This window comes from Meleagris gallopavo, chromosome 3 (genome assembly GCF_905368555.1).
Source record: "Meleagris gallopavo chromosome 3, MGAL_WU_HG_1.1, whole genome shotgun sequence".
In the NCBI taxonomy this organism is placed as follows: domain Eukaryota; kingdom Metazoa; phylum Chordata; class Aves; order Galliformes; family Phasianidae; genus Meleagris; species Meleagris gallopavo.
The window spans coordinates 26,893,552-26,913,229 of NC_139406.1; the positions used below are offsets into that span (position 1 = coordinate 26,893,552).

General features: G+C 36.9%; 1 protein-coding gene across 4 annotated transcripts in view; it reads right to left on the reverse strand.

Moving 5' to 3' along the window:
• The window catches only part of DDC (dopa decarboxylase), a 67,009-nt gene that overhangs the window by 7,588 nt on the left and 39,743 nt on the right, over positions 1-19,678 (reverse strand). For all 4 annotated transcript variants that reach the window (XM_085220498.1, XM_085220497.1, XM_085220496.1 and 1 more), the window contains 6 exons: positions 18,606-18,672; positions 16,104-16,198; positions 14,291-14,358; positions 9,109-9,185; positions 5,133-5,152; positions 4,324-4,422 (listed from right to left, as the gene is read on the reverse strand). In XM_085220498.1, coding sequence (XP_085076624.1) covers positions 4,324-4,422; positions 5,133-5,152; positions 9,109-9,185; positions 14,291-14,358; positions 16,104-16,198; positions 18,606-18,672 — 426 coding nt within the window. The remainder of the gene's footprint in view (positions 1-4,323; positions 4,423-5,132; positions 5,153-9,108; positions 9,186-14,290; positions 14,359-16,103; positions 16,199-18,605; positions 18,673-19,678) is intronic.

Genomic DNA, 19,678 nt, shown 5'->3' on the forward strand with positions numbered 1-19,678 from the left:
GCTGCGACAATCTTTTACTGTCTCCTCCTTCCCTCATTTCTATAGCATTGGACAAATTATGCCTTTGACACAGCTCTGCAAAATTCCACACTGTCTATACCACGTCTTGGGAATCAAGATCATAAGAAATTTCTGTTCAGTATGATGAGAGTTTCACAGCTGTTTATGTGAGTGCAACCACCAAGTGAATTTAATCAAAATCTGCCTGGCGATAACTGAATAAAAGAATAATTTAAGGTTTGGCTTACTGCAAGTAGTTTTTACAAGGATACTACAGATGCTGTACACTTTTTAGCAGGTATTTCTTTCCTTTTTACTTTATTTTATTTTTTTAATAAAATATTAAGAAATTTTTCAGGAATCTGAATCTTCAGAAAGAGATAAGATCAGGGGAAAACAGACTATTCAGTAAAACACAAAATTATATGAATTTAGTATTCATATATGGAAGCAATTTTATCCACAGCAAGCTGTAAGAAATAGCAATAACTGTGAAAGCCACTGGGGGGCACCACGTGAATTAGATTTTTAGGACGGGGAAGTAGAGAAAGCTGGGACCAACGAGATTCACCTGTGCAGCTCTGCTTAACAGAGTGATCCAAGACCCTGCACCTTTGAACTCCTGCACCTTTGTAAGCTCTTAACCTGAATTGCTCTTACAAAGGTTGTTGACACTAAGCATAAATAAATTCAATAAAGTTAAACATTACTAAGCCTGGAGAATTCAAAGGGCTTGTAGGTTTCACATCCGCCTCTCTGCAACTCAAAGAGCTGTACCCCATTCTGGACATGGGTATGGTAATAGCTCATACAGGGGTACACACATGATTTCAGTATTCCTGCTTTTCAAGATGTGCAAGAAAACTATGAAAATCAAGTTTTGTTTGGAGAACTGAAAATAGAGCTGTTCTCAGATTTCTGCTGAATGTGTACAAAGCAGGCCTGATCCATGGTTACTGTAACCCTCCAAATGCATTTGGTTTTGACACAATCACCATGCTGCACCCTTAGCACCATTAATATAAAGCTGACATTCAAGCTGCATTTAGCCTTTAAAAAGTATTTTACCTTGAATATTTTGACCCCCAAAAAGTATGTATACAAACCAACTCACATACTGTTTCTAGTAATGTCATTTGGAAAAGCCCTTTATCACATGGGTTCCGAAAGTGGAATTGTATGTATTGTGTTAGTGAAAAATGTCAGTATGTAGGAGCTGAACACCGGCACTTCTCTTCACAGTGACATTTAGCAGATGGAAACACTGAAGCTTGCAAGGGATTTCTGCGTCTCACTACCTCTGGTAAATAACTATTGCCTTTTTGCAGTGAGATAGGAAAAAAATGGCAACTAACTCGTGAAAGAGTTTTGCATGACAGTTTATATTTTAAAATTTTTTTAAAAATTGAACATAGTTGCATATGTCTTTGATCTGTATAGAATCTCACTAATCAAATTGCTAATACGGTGGCTTCTTATGGACATGCAGTGTTTCTTCCCTCTTTACCATGTCGTGGCTCATTACCATTGAAAACATCAAATCATTTTGTAAGTATAACCTGGCTGTGCAAAAGAAGCCTGACTAGAAGTCTATAAACACTGGATAAATCTTCCTGGTGCTCTGTGACTGAGGAGCTGAGTTGTCATTTTTGCTAGGCAATCACAGATGTATATAAACACAGAAAGGAATTGAAACTCCTGGTCCCCAATCTTTTAACAAGGCCCAGTCATGCACCTGAACAATCATGCCCTAGCTGCAATTGTATGGGGTGAACAGGCACAACATGGCCTACACACAGGAACGTTGATGTATGAGAACTACCTGCTGCACAAGTGAGATCCACATGCATCCTCCTCCCCACATATCAGTTCACAAAACTGTTTGAAAACTGATTTTCTGCCTATTCTATTTGCACGGCCTGTTCCTCGGGGCACATCAGAAAGAGATCACTTCCCACTCCCTGGCTCGACTCTGAAGGTACTTGCTCCTGCCATTGCAACCTAGATCTTATGCTAGGAATGGCCTGTCTATGACCTACTGTTATAAATATAGCCTTAAAAATAATTCTGGTACTACAGGATTTCTCTTAAGACAGAAGTACCACAAGATACAGTAGTGGCTATTCTCTTCAAAAATTGCCTTTGCCAGCAGTGGAAACATAAATACATAAACACTGTCCCTTGCAAGATATTATGGTGTGTTTAAATGAAAGCATCTTTTCAAGGCCGAGTGCTAGGACAAGCAATGTTACAGTGAAGAGAACAAGTTTAGTTCTTCTTTAGAACAATTTACTTTTTCTTTAAAAACTTGTCTGTAGATTAGAAAATGTGAACCAGCATCGGGTTGGTTTCATTAGCACATGATCAAAATTTATCAAAATATATCTGGAGCCCAGGATAATTCCTGAGAAGAGAGAAAAATGGGTAAGATACAAAACGCATTCATAATTGTTATTTTGCAACTACTGATAAAACTTTACCAACACATCTGCAAACTTGCAAGTCATATTTTACTGAAATTCTACAAAAGCGGGAAGCAAATGACATGCAATTTCTTCTTGAAATGTAAGTTCAGCTATGAGCTGCTGGAGATAGAAAGACTGTTTTGTTTTAAAGCTGCTTTGAAATGCACCGAATTTAATTAGCACTCATCAAGGGGGGTGGTGAGGAGAAATGGACTTGAAGGCTCCAGTTTGACAGATGTATACAGTAGCTCAAATTCAGCCCATAGTTACCCTTACTACTTTTCCAAAGTTGCGAAAAAAAAAAGTTGATAACTTTTTTTCCCCTCTGTATACAGAGGAACTTTCATCCATAAAGAAATATTAAAGACACACTCAGTTCAACAAGGCCTTAGAAATCTAGCTTTCTGATTATCTTCACAAATAAGGGATCATATGATGGTTCCAACTTAGCAGTCAGCATCTTTAAGAAAGGATTGATTTGCTTTTCCTTCCTGAACTGTGTTGTCATAGAAAATACAAAAACAGCTAAGATTATGGGAACACGAGCACTTTTTGTCTGGGCAGTCAGAAAGACAGGGAACGAGAAAACTGCAAAGCTTCTTGTTGAACGTGAGTATTAAATTGCATAAATCTGCCTGATCAAGGCCATATAGTTAACATGGGGCTTCCAATCCTGTTTTCCCAGGGAGAGATTAAGCACTACTTAAAAACTTGGCATCATGCTGAAATAATTGCAGTCTCCAAAAATCTAACCTGAGAGAGCAAAGCATTAGGAACAGTAGTGGCAGTCTAGTAAAGCAGTAACAAACTATACATCACTTTTTAATTGGAAGGTATGTATCAGGTTGCCACAAGGACAACAGAACATCAGGCTTGCCACTGCTGTCAAAATTTGCTTCTGACAACCTTATTAGGAATAAAAATATAATTTAAGTCACTGAGTCAGTTGAGAGTTAAGAGTCAGTTGAAAAATATACTGTAATAAAAATGAGGACACCGTCCATCCCAGAACCTTCCCAAATTGCAAGAGAGATTTTCATGCAGCTGTTTTACGACAGGAGAAGCCTTTCTTAGGGCTTAATCTGTTTAGTACCACAGCAGAAAGGAATGTGTGTCTGTAGAGAGTTTGGTATATGAGACCAGATTCTCAGCTAATGGATATTTTTGTAAATATTTACAGCCAAGTCATAGAGCTCCTCTCACTAGAAGTTTCCCTAAACTTCATAAAAAGGAAAAGCATGCTTGAATTTAATTTTACTGCCACAGAGGAAGTATATATATGATTTAGACTGGTGCCAGGTCTAAATCAAGACTAAACTTAGTACTTATTCACAGCAATGCTAACAAACTGTAAATTGTATACACCATGGCTTTTGATTTTTTTTTAAATGCATTTTAAACAGGAAGTGGAACCAGCAGAAATTATCACTTCAGGGATAGGCAGACATGCCCTGTAAGTTAATGCAGCATAAATGCAGCTCAATGACCTTAATTATAATCTAAACATGCAATCAGTGTATGTCTATTCATAACACAGAGAGATAATGTCTGTTTTCATGTTTTTTCTCCCCCCCCAAAAAACATCAATATATTCTGGCCATAGTGACCCATAGTGCTGCATTGTATAAATTTCAAATTCCGACACTTGTATTCTCTAAACAGTAATACAGAACAGGTGACAATTTTGATCCTGCTATCATATAGAATTGGGGCAAACAAGCAGCACTCCTACTGACCTGAGCTCCATTAAAGCCATTGCTTTCTGACACATATAAAAGTTTTAGAAAACAGACAGGGACAAAGTTCATTTTCCCTTGCTATTCCAAGCAGACCACCCAAGAAAACACACTGCAGTTACCTTGCGGATGTGTTCCTGCAGTCCTGTGACGCCGTACATCCTCAGCACAAACCAGAGCTTCAGGGAGCGGAACCTCCTCCCCAGGGGGATCTGCCAGTGCTGTGGCAAGAGGGAGGCATCCACGTTAGAAGTCAGCCTTGCAGTGATACTGCAGAAATTGTACATGCTGCAATGACTTCTAAGTTCATTTCAGATATTAGAGGCCATAGCTAGGGTTGGGCCCAGTAATAACAGAAATGGCGATTCTTGGCCCGTGCCCTACTATGACTGTTTAATACTCAAATTTCTCAAATGAGAAGTAGAAAAGAAGGTTGTTGGCAGAATGAAAGGGTCACAAGCCAAATCCAATTGTCTGTTTGCATTCTGAATTTTCCTCAAAGGCTTTGGAAATCCAAAGTAAGCATCGGCTTGCAGCTGTGGGGCTAGCTTCTAGTACGACTGACCTGTTTTCTGTTTCAAAACAAAAGATTTTCTATTGTCAAGGTTAAAAAGTGCATTTAAAAAAAGGTATTATCCACTACTCTAAAAAATAAAATCTTTAGGCAGTTTCTTTCTACTGATTAAACCTTGAAATATTACATATGCAAGACACATTCTGCCTTTAAATATGGTGTGGCTTTTGTTTTGTTTTGTTTTCCAAAAAGAGAGTTTACAGTTTCAGCTTGAATAACATTAAAAATTTAGCAAGCTGAATGCATCCTGAAAAGAAAGGGGACGTTTTGAAGTTTATGAAATCAATGGAAAATAAAATCCCAGGACAAATCAGTGTATACAAGCAACAGTATTAGTGATTATATTGATGTACTTACCCGGTAATCTGTTACGAGGCCTGGAAGTTAAAGAAAAAATAATTGCATTGCTTCATCATAACAGCCAAAACCTACAGTCATTCTAGTACTATTGAACATGCTGTTTTTTAACTAGATGTTTTCTACAAACAAGCATCCCTAGCATCACTGGATAATACACATCATTCCTTGGCTAGCCAGAATATACCACTTACAAATGAAACATTTTTCCTTCTTTGTTAGACTTATGATCCCATAGTGACCACAGACTCAATATTGTGTGTATTTTCCCCTTGTAAGGAAAAGAAAGAGTAGAGAAAGCAGCTTTTATTAATTTTGTCCTGTAGAATCCCAAAACTGATGCTTTTCAAAATAATGCATTCCTGACTACCTTTTATGTCCATTCATGCATTTGTTGCTTATTCTTCAGCACGTCTACTAAGTGACTGGAAAATGTGACTGAGGAATTTGCCTCTCTTCCTGTTTGGAGAATAATATTCTGCATGTTTATGACTTTTTATTTCATGTCCTGAAAACAACCTTATACAAACACAGCTTGGCCAAGCCTCAAAGCAGTCCAAGGAGGCATGCAGAAGATGTTATTTGTTGTCTTTTATATGACCACACAGAGTCAAGATGCCTCTACCTTTTCTTCGAATCAGGTAATTAGGCTAATTTCATGGTAAAGCTGGATTACTGGCAGTAAGCCGGTGACAAAAATTAAGTTGACCTAAAATCTTAAGCACTTCTTTAGCAACACATGGAATCATCTGCTTAGCTTTTTTATTCTGCTTTTATTTTTCTACAGTGGAACATAAGCTTCACAGGAAAGTATATGCTTAAATTCCATGGAAAAGTGCAGTCCAAGTGCTCCCAGGTACTAAATAGAACTGTGGTTTATGAATTGACCAGTCTACGTCATTTGTGTAATACCCTTCCAATTTCCTGGGACTCTTAAAAAAAAAAAGGAAAAAAAAAAAGACTCAATTTCCTGTGTCACAAGCCCCCTTGCCAACATTCTCACATGCATGCAGCCAAAACACATGATCCTTCCTCCCTGAAACACCCAGCCATTTGGTTCTTTAGCATGTTCCTAGGTTATCTTCCAAAAGGGGGAAAAAAAAGTAACAATCGTTATTCTGTTTCTGGACTTCAGAGAATTAACATGGCTGTCTCAGCTCAGCAATAGGGTAATTTGATAACATTCGTGCTCTGCATTGTCACAGCCATTTTTATTTGATAGCTGCAAGGCTGGTAGAGAATAAAGTAAAGCAACTGGTGATAGATAAATAATCCTACGCTGCTGCAAGGGGCTATGTCTAATGATCCACAACAACGCCTTTCACAAGCTGTGAAGCAGAATGCAGTCAATGATTAGTCTTTGATTACAAGCCTTAGCCTTACCTCTGTATTTAACCAGGAGGAATTGCATTGTGGGAGCACATGCAGCATTTACAATAGAGTATGGAGCTCACTATTCTTACACTGCTATTAGGATTTGACCTATATCCTGGGCTCCCAGGCAAGCTAGTATAATCTTGCTGGTGGGATGATGCAAATCACATAAAATTATAATTAATGACAAAATAAAGATTTTCCTCTTGAGGGCACACATAATTGCCATATGGTTATTAAGACTAATTGCTCACAGATAGATATATTTTTCCGCTCATTTAAATTCTTGAGTGAGAGATGAGTGAATTCAAAAATGCTATTTCATTTGCCTTGTAAACCACGATGGGAATTCTCAGTCCTGAGACATACTCAGAAAATAATATCCTCCATTAGACAAATCTTATTTCCAGGAGTGCTGACATGCCATAAATCACACAGGGATCAACAGTGACTGTAACAGCCTCGCACCCTTGAAACTCTGGACATTTTGATTGAAGGCATATGTGTGGATTGGATTTGACAGTTCAATTAGAGGTGTTGGCATTTGGAAAGTTGTCCAGATCTTTGGAAAACTGTCAGCAAACAGGAATAGAGCAGAGAAAATATTAGTGTTACTTGACTGATAATTATCAGCTGATCTACTTGGAATCCTTATGTCCAGATCTAATGAAATACTAACACAGCTAGGGAAGGCAATGCAAAGGCTGGCTGACTTTTTATCCACCTGGTAGATTAAGTTTTCAGGCCAACTAAGAAAGGTTTCATTTCCCTTTGGTGTTATTTAACCTGGGAAAGCCCTAATATGCTTGTATCAGTGCTGTCAATTTTCACAAGAATGTATTTTCACCTTAATTTTAACTTCAGATTTTTTTTCTCAAAAGAAACATTCTTCTTATACATTAATTAAAATCTAATGACAAGTAGATTTGCAATAATTAGCACTTTCACTTTGAAAGGTTAAAAAAAAAAGTACATTTTTTTTTTCTTAATAATTCTAGCCTTTGGTGGGTGAACCTCAGCTTCAGAGTTACTACATTTTCCTGTTTATTGCCATGTTCCATAATTGCATTGCTTGAAAATGTAGAAAAATAAAATGTAGAAAAAGGTATAAAATACAAAAGCTACGACAGGTCAGAATTAAGGCACAGGAATAGATTTTTGTGAACAGTGGAATTCTAGCTGGTATTAATTAACTGGGGTGGCCTCATAGTGGCCTACAGCTCTTCAAACGAGGAGTAGAAGGGCAGAGCTGATCTCATCTCTCTGTTGGCAGCAACAGGACCTGAAGGAACGGCATGGAACCACGTCAGGGGAGGGTCAGATCTGGTATCAGGAAAATATTCTTCATCAGAAGGGTGGAAGGCACCTGAACAGGCTCCCCAGGGCAGTGGTCATCGCCCCAACCTGACGGAGTTCAAGAAGTGCCTGGACAATGGTCTCAGTCATATGGTTTGATTTTTGGGTGGTCCTGTGTGGAGACAGGAGCTGAACTCAATGAACTTTATGGGTCTCAGGATACTCTATGATTCTGTGATTCTTATTTAAATGCCAGTGAGTTCATGGCTATAACAGAAAGAAGTGCACTCAGAATACACTTCTGAGCATAGATCAGCACCACCAACTCCAGGAAATATATGAGATACAATAAATGAAAAGAACAGGCACAGGCCCCTTGAGGTGATGCACCTACTTGAGAAAGTTTACTTTGAAGGCTGACAGAGCACTGGAAGAAGCTGCCTGGAGAGGCTGTATCTCCTTCTCTGGAGATACTCAAAACCTGATCGGATGTTTTCCTGTGCAACCCACTGTAGGGAACCTGCGTTAGCAAGGGGGTTATGATGCTTTCCAGAGGTCCTCTCCAACCCCTGTCATTCTGTAATTCTGTCATTATGAATGAACTTGTCAATCACTTATTGAAACTACACTGCTGTATTCACAATTAATCACTTACCATCTGAATGTGCATAGCTAACCTTCAGGATAGCAAATGCCACTTTGCAGCTGCTAGGCATGTGCAAGGAGCAACACTAATCTGTAAAGGAGCTTTGTACAGGTCTAAGATCTATACCTCAAGCAAAGCACTCCAGGAGGAGCTTTTGTGAGAATTTTGTACAAGACCAATAACCTGCACTTACCTCCTTTGCTACAATCAATTTAAGAACGTGAGCGCAACAGGACAGTGTCTCAGATAGCTATCACAGAAAACAGAGCACAGATACCAAACACAGCCCATCCCTTCTTCGCAGTTTCAGAGGATGTTTGCTCCTGGCACAAGTATTTGAAAATATGAGTTAGAACTTGAATCCATAGCTTGGAAAAAGATCCAGTGGTAAATATGGAGTGGAAAAAATCCTAATACAAAATTATTTATAAATGTCTCATGAAATGGCTTTCCCTCAGTTGTTTTTTCTACAAACTAAAATCTCACTGGATGTGTTTGCACTTCAATAAACTTCACTTCCTAAGGCATTTTGAATATGGAAATAGGCTGCTAAACAACTTAGCTAGTTTTAAGAATTCCAGTTGTCATCTTAAACCATTTTTTTAATATTAAGTATCAGTGTGCAAATAAAATAATGGTCATTGTATTTAACAAAATTACCAGACTCCTGGTGGTGATGCTGCAGGTAAAGAGGTTCTAATTTAAAAGCACCAATTAAATCTGATCTTTTTTTCACCCTGTATGAAAAGAAGACAAAAAAAAAAAAAAAAGAGAGAGAGAGAGAAATATAAGAATTAAAATTTAAAGCATTAGATTTCCAGAAGCAAAGAAAACTAAATGTGTTTAAACTGGCATATTTCCTGAGCACAGCCTGTACCATTTTCAGTACTTTTTCACAGCAATATCAGTCCTGTACTTACAAGCAGTAAGTGTAAGGCTCAGCAGGAACGGGCAGCATGACTGCATAACTGCATGTTTAAAAACAGATAAGAAACAGACGCAGAGGATCTTTTTATGGTGATAGACAATCACACCAGAATGTGAGACTAGTTAAAGCAATGTTCATGTTTGCAGTCAACAGAAGTTGCCTGCAAATTATTGCAGTACAAAGCAGTGTGGGAAGAGCTGTCGCTTCCCAGACATCACGCGGAGCAGTGCTGGGGCTCTGAGGATGCTGCCCGCTGTCTCCCCATGCTGCAACCATTGGCACGGTGCAGCCACCTCAGAGAGAAAATAAGCTCAATTTCACCAGTGGAAGCACTCTATGCATAAGACTGACTCACCTCTACAAAGGCAGGCAGAAAGAACTAGAAATCAAAAAAGGAAAAACCACTACGTAATTCCATTAGGCCTATAAATATTTCACAAAGGCAAGCAATAATTATTTCAATGTGGGGGTACTCTAAACAGCAAAAGTCCTAGCTTTTTGTCATTTTTTCTGTATCCCTTTTTTTATGTTCTGGTTGTTCTTTTTTTTTTTTAATCTAAAATTGCACATAAAACTACTGACATGAAACATTTAATTCACACAAACCTTCATCTCTCTTTAAGAGTAAGGAAGGCACCGAAGTTACCTTGACTTCAAGTATGGGAAGTATCTAGCTGAAGATACATAAGTTTATGCACATTTAAAAATAGTAAAAGACATTCAGAATATTTTTGATTATATATATTAACATATATATATATAAAGAAGTAAACTATTGTCTAAAAGCAATTTTAATTAGGTTAAATATTGTAAAAAATCTCTAAATTGCTCTATTGTGTTCATATGTTTGATTACTTTGATATATTTGTGTAGCTCATTCCATAGGCAACAAACCCAAGTTATAAACAGTATTATTACTTGTATTCTGAGAGATTCACTCCTTCTCCTGTAATATGCTGTGCTAAACAATAAAACAGATAACAACTATTCAGGAATATCTGTTCAGTTAGAAGATATTAACATCCCTATCAAGTGTGGATTGATGCATGGACTGCTATTAAAGTGGCATTAGTGATCTTCGTGATGTTCCTGCATTTTTAAAAGGTGGTGCCTGTTCCAGCTCAGACTTTGCAGGTTATAATCTGGCAACCATTAAAAACTATCTAATAGGATTACTAAAATAAATCCAAAGCTTGGACATAAATGTATATGAATCAGTTGAACTGTGCCTCTATACACCCTGTCTAGATTTCACCCTTTGTGTTTAACCTTCTTTGCAGTAAGTGCTTGTGTGGTCTGGTAACAGAGAGAAGTGGTATTCGTTTACTTTCTCTGCAAATACCCAAGATTGTCTGAAGAGCCCTGAACATATATTTCAAAAAATTTTCTTCGTAAACTTGATTTTTTTTTTAAAGGTTTGATGTGATAATAATAGGCTATTAAGATCTATTTTCAATAGCATAAAATTCACATATTAAGTACGCATAATTTGAAATACATAGTGAAAGTTATAGTGGATAAACCAGTGAAAATATCTGAAAAGGAAACTATTTGGATTGCACATTGGATGCCTTTAGCAGCCTCATTCTATTCTGTATATTTTAATGATGTTTGCAATTTTAATAGATAAAAAAAAACAGAGATGGCTTAATATTACAAGCCAACAAGAACACTTTGCTTCCACTTACAGAAGAACATTTCCTATTAGCATTTGCCCTTAAACACAAAACAAACTTTCTGAACAAAAGTTAACACTTAAACCCTGAAAAGAGCAATAGAAAAGCAAAATTAGCAAGACTTTTATAAGAGGATTACTTTTACTCTCTCTGAAAGAAGAAATTTCTTCTTTTATAATATTCCAGAACACCGACTGAGCAGGCCAGACAAAACTGCCTGGTAGTTTCAAAGCAGAGTATTTTAAAAGACCTCAATATATAAATATGGAGAACAAACCCTTCTAAGAAACACTACATTGAATTCTTTTTTTTTTTCTCTTAGGATCTGTCTTTTTCTGTACATCAAGAAGTTTTATAATACTTTGCAAAAGACTGAATAACGAAATTACCTCCAAATCCCAGATGACATCAATGCTTCATAATGCACCAAGTAGTTTAATAATTAAATTACAGATCTAGTGGCTGGATTTTCTTAATCATCTTGCAAGGAGAAGAAATGCATTCATTGGAGAAAGTGCTGAAACCACTAAGTAAGTGTGGGTGAATTAGAAACCTTCAGTGGAATTCAGTTTGACTTTGACATGTTATTTATTGAACTGTTTCTGTATTATTACAAAATCATGGTTAATGCTTCCCATGGATCCTAAAAGGACTATGTAGCTATCACATTTATTTCTTCTTACCAGGCTCCTTCAACCCTTATTATCACATTCCAAATGAGTTTTCATCTTTTCAGTCAGCATTACAGGCCAATAACAGAGGTGAATACCAGGTATAGGCCTCAGAAATAGTTGGTCTTCTGGTTACATATATGACTTCAAGACAAAGAGCTTGATTTTAATTATATACCTCATTTCATATCAAGCAAATAACACCATATATAAATGCCTTGATGAAACAAAGCCTTAGTGTTAGGCTACGGTTGTGCAGCTTTCAGTAAGGAGACATTTTGCATGGTCTCTTAAGATTCCTTGAAATGAAATCTTCATACCTACAAAAAATATGCATTCTATGTGATGATTCACAAAAAAAAAAAAAAAGCAGGAAACAAAATGGAGAAAAGCACTTCGAAAGTATACTCCCTTACATCTGAAGTCTAAGATTTGATAGGGAAAAGCTACCATCTCCTGAAATGGAAACATAAGTATGTTTGTATATATCTTGTTTTCCTAGAAAACTAGGTAAAAAGTGCTAACATGGTTCCACAGGGGTATAGGTGAAAGCAGAATTAATAAGAAATTTAACTTGTAGGGATAAGACTGGCTCCTAATTGTCCTGCAAACATTAAAGAGAATGATGATGAATTTTATCATTTCTGAGAGTGGCTACTTTGCTACCAATGTCTTCAGATAATGGGAAAAAGATGGGAGAAGTTGGCAAAGGAGTTCCATTTTCTCCCTGTTTTCACATGAAGAGACAGCTAGCTACGAGGAACTTACAAACTGGAGCCTTAGTTAATCACTGCCATTGCTAATGAATGAGCTGAATCTAAGCTATTTATCTAAGGAAAGGAAAAAAGAAAAACTTAGGCTTGGAATATTTGAAGTGTTTATGTCAGAAACAATCTTTCATTCAAAAATGTACCATATAAGCTGAATAATATGCATATTTGTGCAAAAGTCAACTTCATTAAGGATTTCAAAAGAGCCAAAGATTAACCAAAAGCAACTGAATAACCACTGTCACACACTTATTTTTCTTTTCTTCCAGGAAAGGGTGACTTTTTTCTGGGTGATATCTTAAAGTTTTCTTTTTAAAGGAAGTTTTCAGTTTTCCCTCCTGTTTCAATTCTACAAAAATCTTCAATTATAACTGAAAGTGATGTTTTAATTTATCTTGATAAATAGTCTGCATTTACTGATCTGCTGTTTTGATAATAAGTTGTGATGCTGGTAGACATTAGGTTCTGGAAATTCCACTCTGGGACACAATAGGATCATCTTTATGGAATGTTATTACTACTGCTGTAGTTTATTTGCTTTGTTTCAAAGTATGTCTACAAGTTTCTACACTAGCATCCTTTCATATCAAAATGTAATCTCTGTTGTCATCTGGGAAAATTGAAAAATCAGTACCAAATTGCAAAAATACTCCTTTTTGAAATTAACTGCTTTTCATCAGCTAAATCACAACCATTCTTAGAGAAGCTTTTGAAAGAATCAAGGCTCCAACATGAACCTTAATGGAAAACAAGAAAAAGATCTTTTAACATACTGTTCATTGTATTATCATCCTTAAAGGGAGTTTTTTGATTTGTATTTTAAATCAAGCATGTCTAACTCACTGCCTATGGGCCATGTGTGGCCATGTACAGCTGGTAAGATGGACTCACAAGATTGTAAACTTCTAACATTATTTTGTGAATTTTAATGGTATTTATTATGAGCCACCTGCACATAGCTTGAGCACAGACTGTGTAGCTGAGAATGGAACCCTGTGGAGGGGAGGGAGCAGTGCAGTGCTAACTTCACCTCTCACTCCCACCACACGTACAGTCAAATCAGTGTAATGTCACACATCACACATGCTTGTTCTGTAACACACAGTGATGGTCAGAAATGTTAATTCAACCTACTTACGTGTGTGTGTTTCTGAAAATATATCTTTTGTTTTTAAGCAGACATGTAAGTTTTCTTATATAATTATTAACTTGGACTTGTGTTATTTCATAAATTAGTTTAATAAGAAGTTAGCACATTCACTGCAGAAGAAATGGAATTTATAGACTTGCAATCAGACATTCACATCAAAGAAAAAAATGATCATATCTTTTACTAGACTTGTATAAGCCCTCTCTTATAAGAGAAGAATACCCCTCACTTCACAACCACACCTTATTCATGTCAATGCTTTCTGCAGGAGATAGAATTGTGAGCAACTGTTTTCAAGGATGAAGCACAGAAGGAGTAAAATTAGATCAAAAAGCTCTGACGAGCACCTTGGGAGTTCAATAAGAATTGCAGTCACTACCATTGAACCAGTCTGATGCATTAGTTTCACAAAAACAAGGCCACATATCCGTCTAGTTTTAAGCTTTTTTGTCCTCTTTTCCTCTTTTAAATTGTACTTGTTATAAAATTGGATTATATGAAATAGAGAATGTTGTAAATTACAAGAGTTAAAGCTATCCACAGCTCTTTTCAATACAGAAGTGTAAATAAACGTCTAGTACTAGAAAGGTGGATTTAACATGTGATTTTTGTATCTCGTAATATTTTCCTTTTTCTATAATACTTACCACATAGCAGAGCAGTCAAAATTCACTAGGAGCCATTTGTGGGGATTAAAGTTAAATGAATCTGCAAACTGAGAACAGATAAATAAATAAAAAAGAATAATGAAAATGTGCCAATGATTTAACTTAATCAAATTATCTGAGTACACCTTAACTATGAATGCATTCCTGAACAGGGCATTATAGGTAACATTCATACCTATACCACCTTACTTATTAACTACTGCAGTTATATTTTCGTTTCATTTTGGGAATTGAACTTAGGTTTATTGTGCAGTTAAACTACTGTTATCATCAAAATTTGGAGCATCTGCTAAGAATTACACCTTTCAAATAAGTATGGTATGCAAAAGTATATATTTCAGTATAAACTGAACAATTTCTCACATAATAAACATAAACATAGTCAGCAATAGCTGCTGTTTATATCAAATTTCCAAAGTGATCCACTGAGCTTTATATTTTCAAGATTATTTGACATATACATACAAAATTCAGGTAGAGAAACAAATGATATATTTTGTTCAGAATCTGTGAATCACGTTTGCCATCAAATTACAAATGATTGGGACATTACTTATTTTTTTAGGGCCAAGGTATTCTCTGTTAGTGGAAATCATCTTTTCTTCTGAAGCTGAAAGAAAAAAGTCTACACAGAACAAACAGGCATTCACAATACATTATATAAATCATGGGAAAGGCCAGTTTTGGCATCATCAGAGGAAACTCAGGTGAGACTGGCATCATGTGGAAAAGGCTTCTTCTGTAGGCTGTGTGTTAAGAAAGGCAGAGGCAATCTGCCATTAAATGTAAGGAGAGCTGGGGGCCCGGAAGCACCAGGGTCTGACTACTCCATGCAGTACCGTTCATTCTCATTTGCTTCTCAGAACCTTCCCTGTCACTTGTAAGCAGTTAACAATTTATCTCATAAGAGATTATCTATCTTTCTGGCTACTGATCTATCTCCCCGCACTGCACAGGGCAAGAAACCTATCTGTGGTTGTTAAATATTTACTTTTATGGCAAATGCTGGACCAGACAAGGGATGCTGTTTCATTTCCTTCAGGAACCAATAACAATAAGTTAAAATATATCCCCCCACAGGAAATTACAACAAGCTTCATTTGCTGATAAAAAAGAGACAGAAAGAAATGCTTTATTTGCTGGGGGGGGAGGGGTTCCCTCCTCTTCTTTATTAGTCACTATCTATCTGTACTGTGTTTAAACTTCTGCCTTCACCAAACAGCAATATTTTCTCCACTGACATGGAAGACAAGGACTTATCTGACTGCCTGAGGGGAGCAGCAGGAAATTGAAGTATCCTTATCTAAGCAACTGAATGCCAAGTAGCTCAGCAAGTGAGGAGGAGAAAAGGGACACAAGAGCTGACGGGGGAATATTTCATTTAGTTCGCTTGGTTATTAAACTCTCTCTTTTTGATATACAGCTACTTGCTGTATTCTACATGACTCTCACGATGCAAGTAAAAATCAGGCATAATGAGCACATTAATTTTTTTTCCTTTTTTTTTTTGTAACATAGAATTAGGGTGTTACAGATGTGCTTTTTTGAGGGTATTTGGTTTACTACCATTTGCCATTCTTGAGTGACTTTCACATACTGTAATAATTTGCATACTTCCAGAATAAACCAGTAATACATAAACATAAGTAAGGTAATAGAATATGCAGGGATTTGTAGTGTAAGCTAAAGTGCAGAATACTTTGAGATTCTAGAAAAGCCATTAATATTGGATGTTTCTTTAAACAGAAAGAGCCTACAGAAGAGCAAGGTTTTAACAGGTGGCTCACTTCACCTCCACTCCATTTAAAAGATGCCTGAACTCAGGACAGATGAATGCACTCCCAGCATAGGCTGCATCAATATGCATCCAGATGTTCTCCTTATTACCTAAAAAAAAAACGAATAATTGAATGAAAAATTAAACAGAAGATTAAAAAGTATAAAACAAAGTTCTTGAGATATTTTTTTAAGCAGTATAAAATACTAAACAATTTTAATGAAAGAACCACTAAAATATACTTAAAAATATGTATCTAGAGATGTAGTTATTCATTCCTGTGGTAATAACACCACATTAGCAAGAGAGAGCTAGGGTTCCAGCTCTGCTCCCTGCTTTTAACACATAAGCCACAAATAAACACACATTTTTAAAAAGGTTTTTGTCACATATTGATATGTGTATATACAGGCTTTTGAACCATGTGAAACAAACTTCTTTTGAGGACTGATACACTTATTCAAGAGCAAGTACTAAAAGGTTAAGAAAGGACCAGTTTTGATTACTCACTGCAGAAATACTTCAGCATTTGAGCAGCTCATGTACCTTCTGCAATTACATAATCACACTCTGCTATTAATCTTCTGTATTAATTCACACTGTAAATGCGCTAGTCCATGAATTCATGAGTGAAGCCCACATAAAATCTTAACACTGGTCACAAACTAATTCTAATGCATATTTGTACATACAATGGTATGGCCATTCAGATCTGCAGTGGGACACCGAGGTCATGCAGGAATTTGCATTCTTGCAAACTACATTTTGCATAATATTATTCTTTTTATCATCAAAAGAGAAGTGGCCAGTAGGGTGAGGGAGGTGATCATCATCATTCCACTCTACTCTGCACTCCTAAGAGAGTACTACATCCAGGTCTTGGACCCAAGTGCCAGAAATACTGCTGCTGGAACAGTTCTAGCAAGGCCATGAATATGGTCAGATGGTTGGAACACTTCTCCCACAAAGAGAGGTTGAGGGAGCTGAGCCTGTTCAGCCTGAAGAAGAGAAGGCCCAAGAGGGATCTCATTGCAGCCTTTCAGTACCTAAAGGGAGCTTATGAGGAAAGGGGAGAATGACTTTTCAAATGTATGGATAGTGATAGGACACATGGGAATAGTTTTAAAGTAAAAGAAGGGAGATCTAGGTCAGATGTTAGGAGGAAGTTCTTCACTCAGAGGGCAGTGAGGCCCCGGCACAGCTGCAAAGAGAAGCTGTGGGTGCCCCATCCCTGGAGGCATTCAAGGCCAGGTGGGACGGGGCTGCCCTGGGCAGCCTGAGTTTGTGGAAGGTGCCTCTGCCCACAGTATGGGAGTTAGAACTGGATGGTCTTTAAGGTCCCTTCCAACCCAGACCATTCTATGATAAGGTAGACTTATTTGAAGAAATGCTCAAAGCTCATTTGATTATTTATTTTTGGCTGTATTTGGTTTGAGACACTCCCTTTATGTTATAGGACTTCTGGACATTTATGTTAACAACACCAAAAATAAATAAATAAATAAAATGCTAATTTAAGACTTATGACGTGATTAGTATGCAATCCTGATGGACTCCATTGCATAAGCAGGAAGACACTGAGAGCGCTTTGTGAAACAGTCACAATTAGTTGCTATCCAAGGAGTGTTGGTACTACTGTTTTATTAGATCAGGTCTGTAGGAATCATCTGAAGAGCAAAACAATTTCAAGCTGCTAAGCAGGGTACTAGAAAACCTTTCCAGAAAGGAGAACTAGAACACTGAGTCTTTGGGGGCTGAGCTGAGAAACAGGGAACTTAAACACATCACCACCACCTAAACTCTGTTTTAGGCTCTGCTTGAATAAATGAACAAAAGATCAAAGTTCCAAGCCTATAAATACCCTGCTCTAAAGATACACTGAAACATATATGATGCAATTCTGTCAAGTTTTCATCAGCCAGCAAGTGTATTCGTTTGACCAATCTTCTTTGCAGATCATAGCTTGCCTCAGCAGATTGTTAACACAGAAAACACAGGAAGAGCCCATGGCTTGTCCACTGTATTCAGCACCCCGGCACTTGTCCTGTCTTCTTGCAAGAAGGAAATAGCATAGAAGAGAGGAAGGACTACAAATACATTTAGATTTTTGGTGCATAATTTCCTTGCCTCTTGTAGTCATTAGAACCAAACAGAAAAAAACATTGAGCGCAAAGGAGACTCAGAGGTCAGATTTTCCGTGATCTTCTCCATTGCTCTAGACAATCTTGGCAGGTAGAAAGGCCTAAAGAAGAAATGTTACAAACTAAAATGCAGTGTGTTTTCATTGAAAGCATTCCAAAATGCTCCTCCAAAAACCTTGAGGCAATGTCCTCAGTCCTCTTTAGTGGTCAGAGACTGCTTGATCTAATATTAGAAAGAAAACTGTAACTTAAAGTCTCATCTGTAAGTAGCTTTACTGAATTCAGGCAGTGACACTACACAATACCCTGGAAATGACTCAGCATAGCTTAAACTGGTATCTGCAATTTTAGAAAGTAGCAGCTGATAAAGACTTACAAATAGGACCCAGTTCTAGCAGTTTGTCAAAGGAGCAGCAAGGTGTGGTTCCAAGCGTTGCACAAAACTGCAGAGCCAAAAAAAGAAGAAAAAAAAAAAAAAGGAGAGGCAAAAAATTGTTAAGTGTCACAGCAAAGAAAATTATCAAGTCATAAGAACTGTCTGGAAAAGCAACTGTAAAGAGAAAGAATAGATGTTATAGGATAAAATTATTTGTTTTTAACCAGTACGTGTCCTACAGCATAGCTTTTATGAATCTAGGTGGTTGTTTTTTTTTCCTCAAAGCTCTCCCGCTTCTTATGGAGTCAAATGCATAAAATCAAGTGTCCTTATGAAGTTGTCTGATTAATCAGTCACAGTATTATATTAATATAAATTTTATATATGTTCTGTATTTTCCACATGTTTATCATATGGTCCGATTCCAGTCCCACATTCAAAATTATCATCGAAATGATTTTCAGTTAATGCTATAGTGGAAATCTATGAACTTGAGCAAATTAGAAGTTACTGCCTGAACTGAAGAGTTGCAGAATTTGTAACTGATTTACACTCCAGGAATCTGCAGCCTGGGACCTGTCCTCTAGTAGCTTATGTTCACTGTCAAGTTTGCAAAACTTAATCCCAGATAAACTTTTTCTCCTTGATTCATTCTAGAATTCTGTTAATTTCTCACTTAGCATCTCCTGCTGCAAGACCAAAAGCAGGGGCAACATAAATACTGAAGAAAGTATCACAGTAGTAAAAGAATGTAATTAGGTGAAAATGAGCTATGGTAATTCACTGAGAATATCCAGATAGAACTATAACCCAGAAGACAATTTCCAAGCACATTTAAGCTGACATTATTTTATTTTTTATTGCTCCTCTTACATTTTAAATATCTAGTCTTATTTTTGTAACTACTGATAAAGACTGGGAGTCAGTTTTGCCTTGTATGGAATCATTATATGATAAAATACACTTTACAGTTTATATAGGCAAATAAATTATGCTGTTTTAAAGTTAGAGTAGTACGAAGTAATTAGATCGTTCATCCAAGGTTACATGCAGACCATAGCCCAGCCAGATGA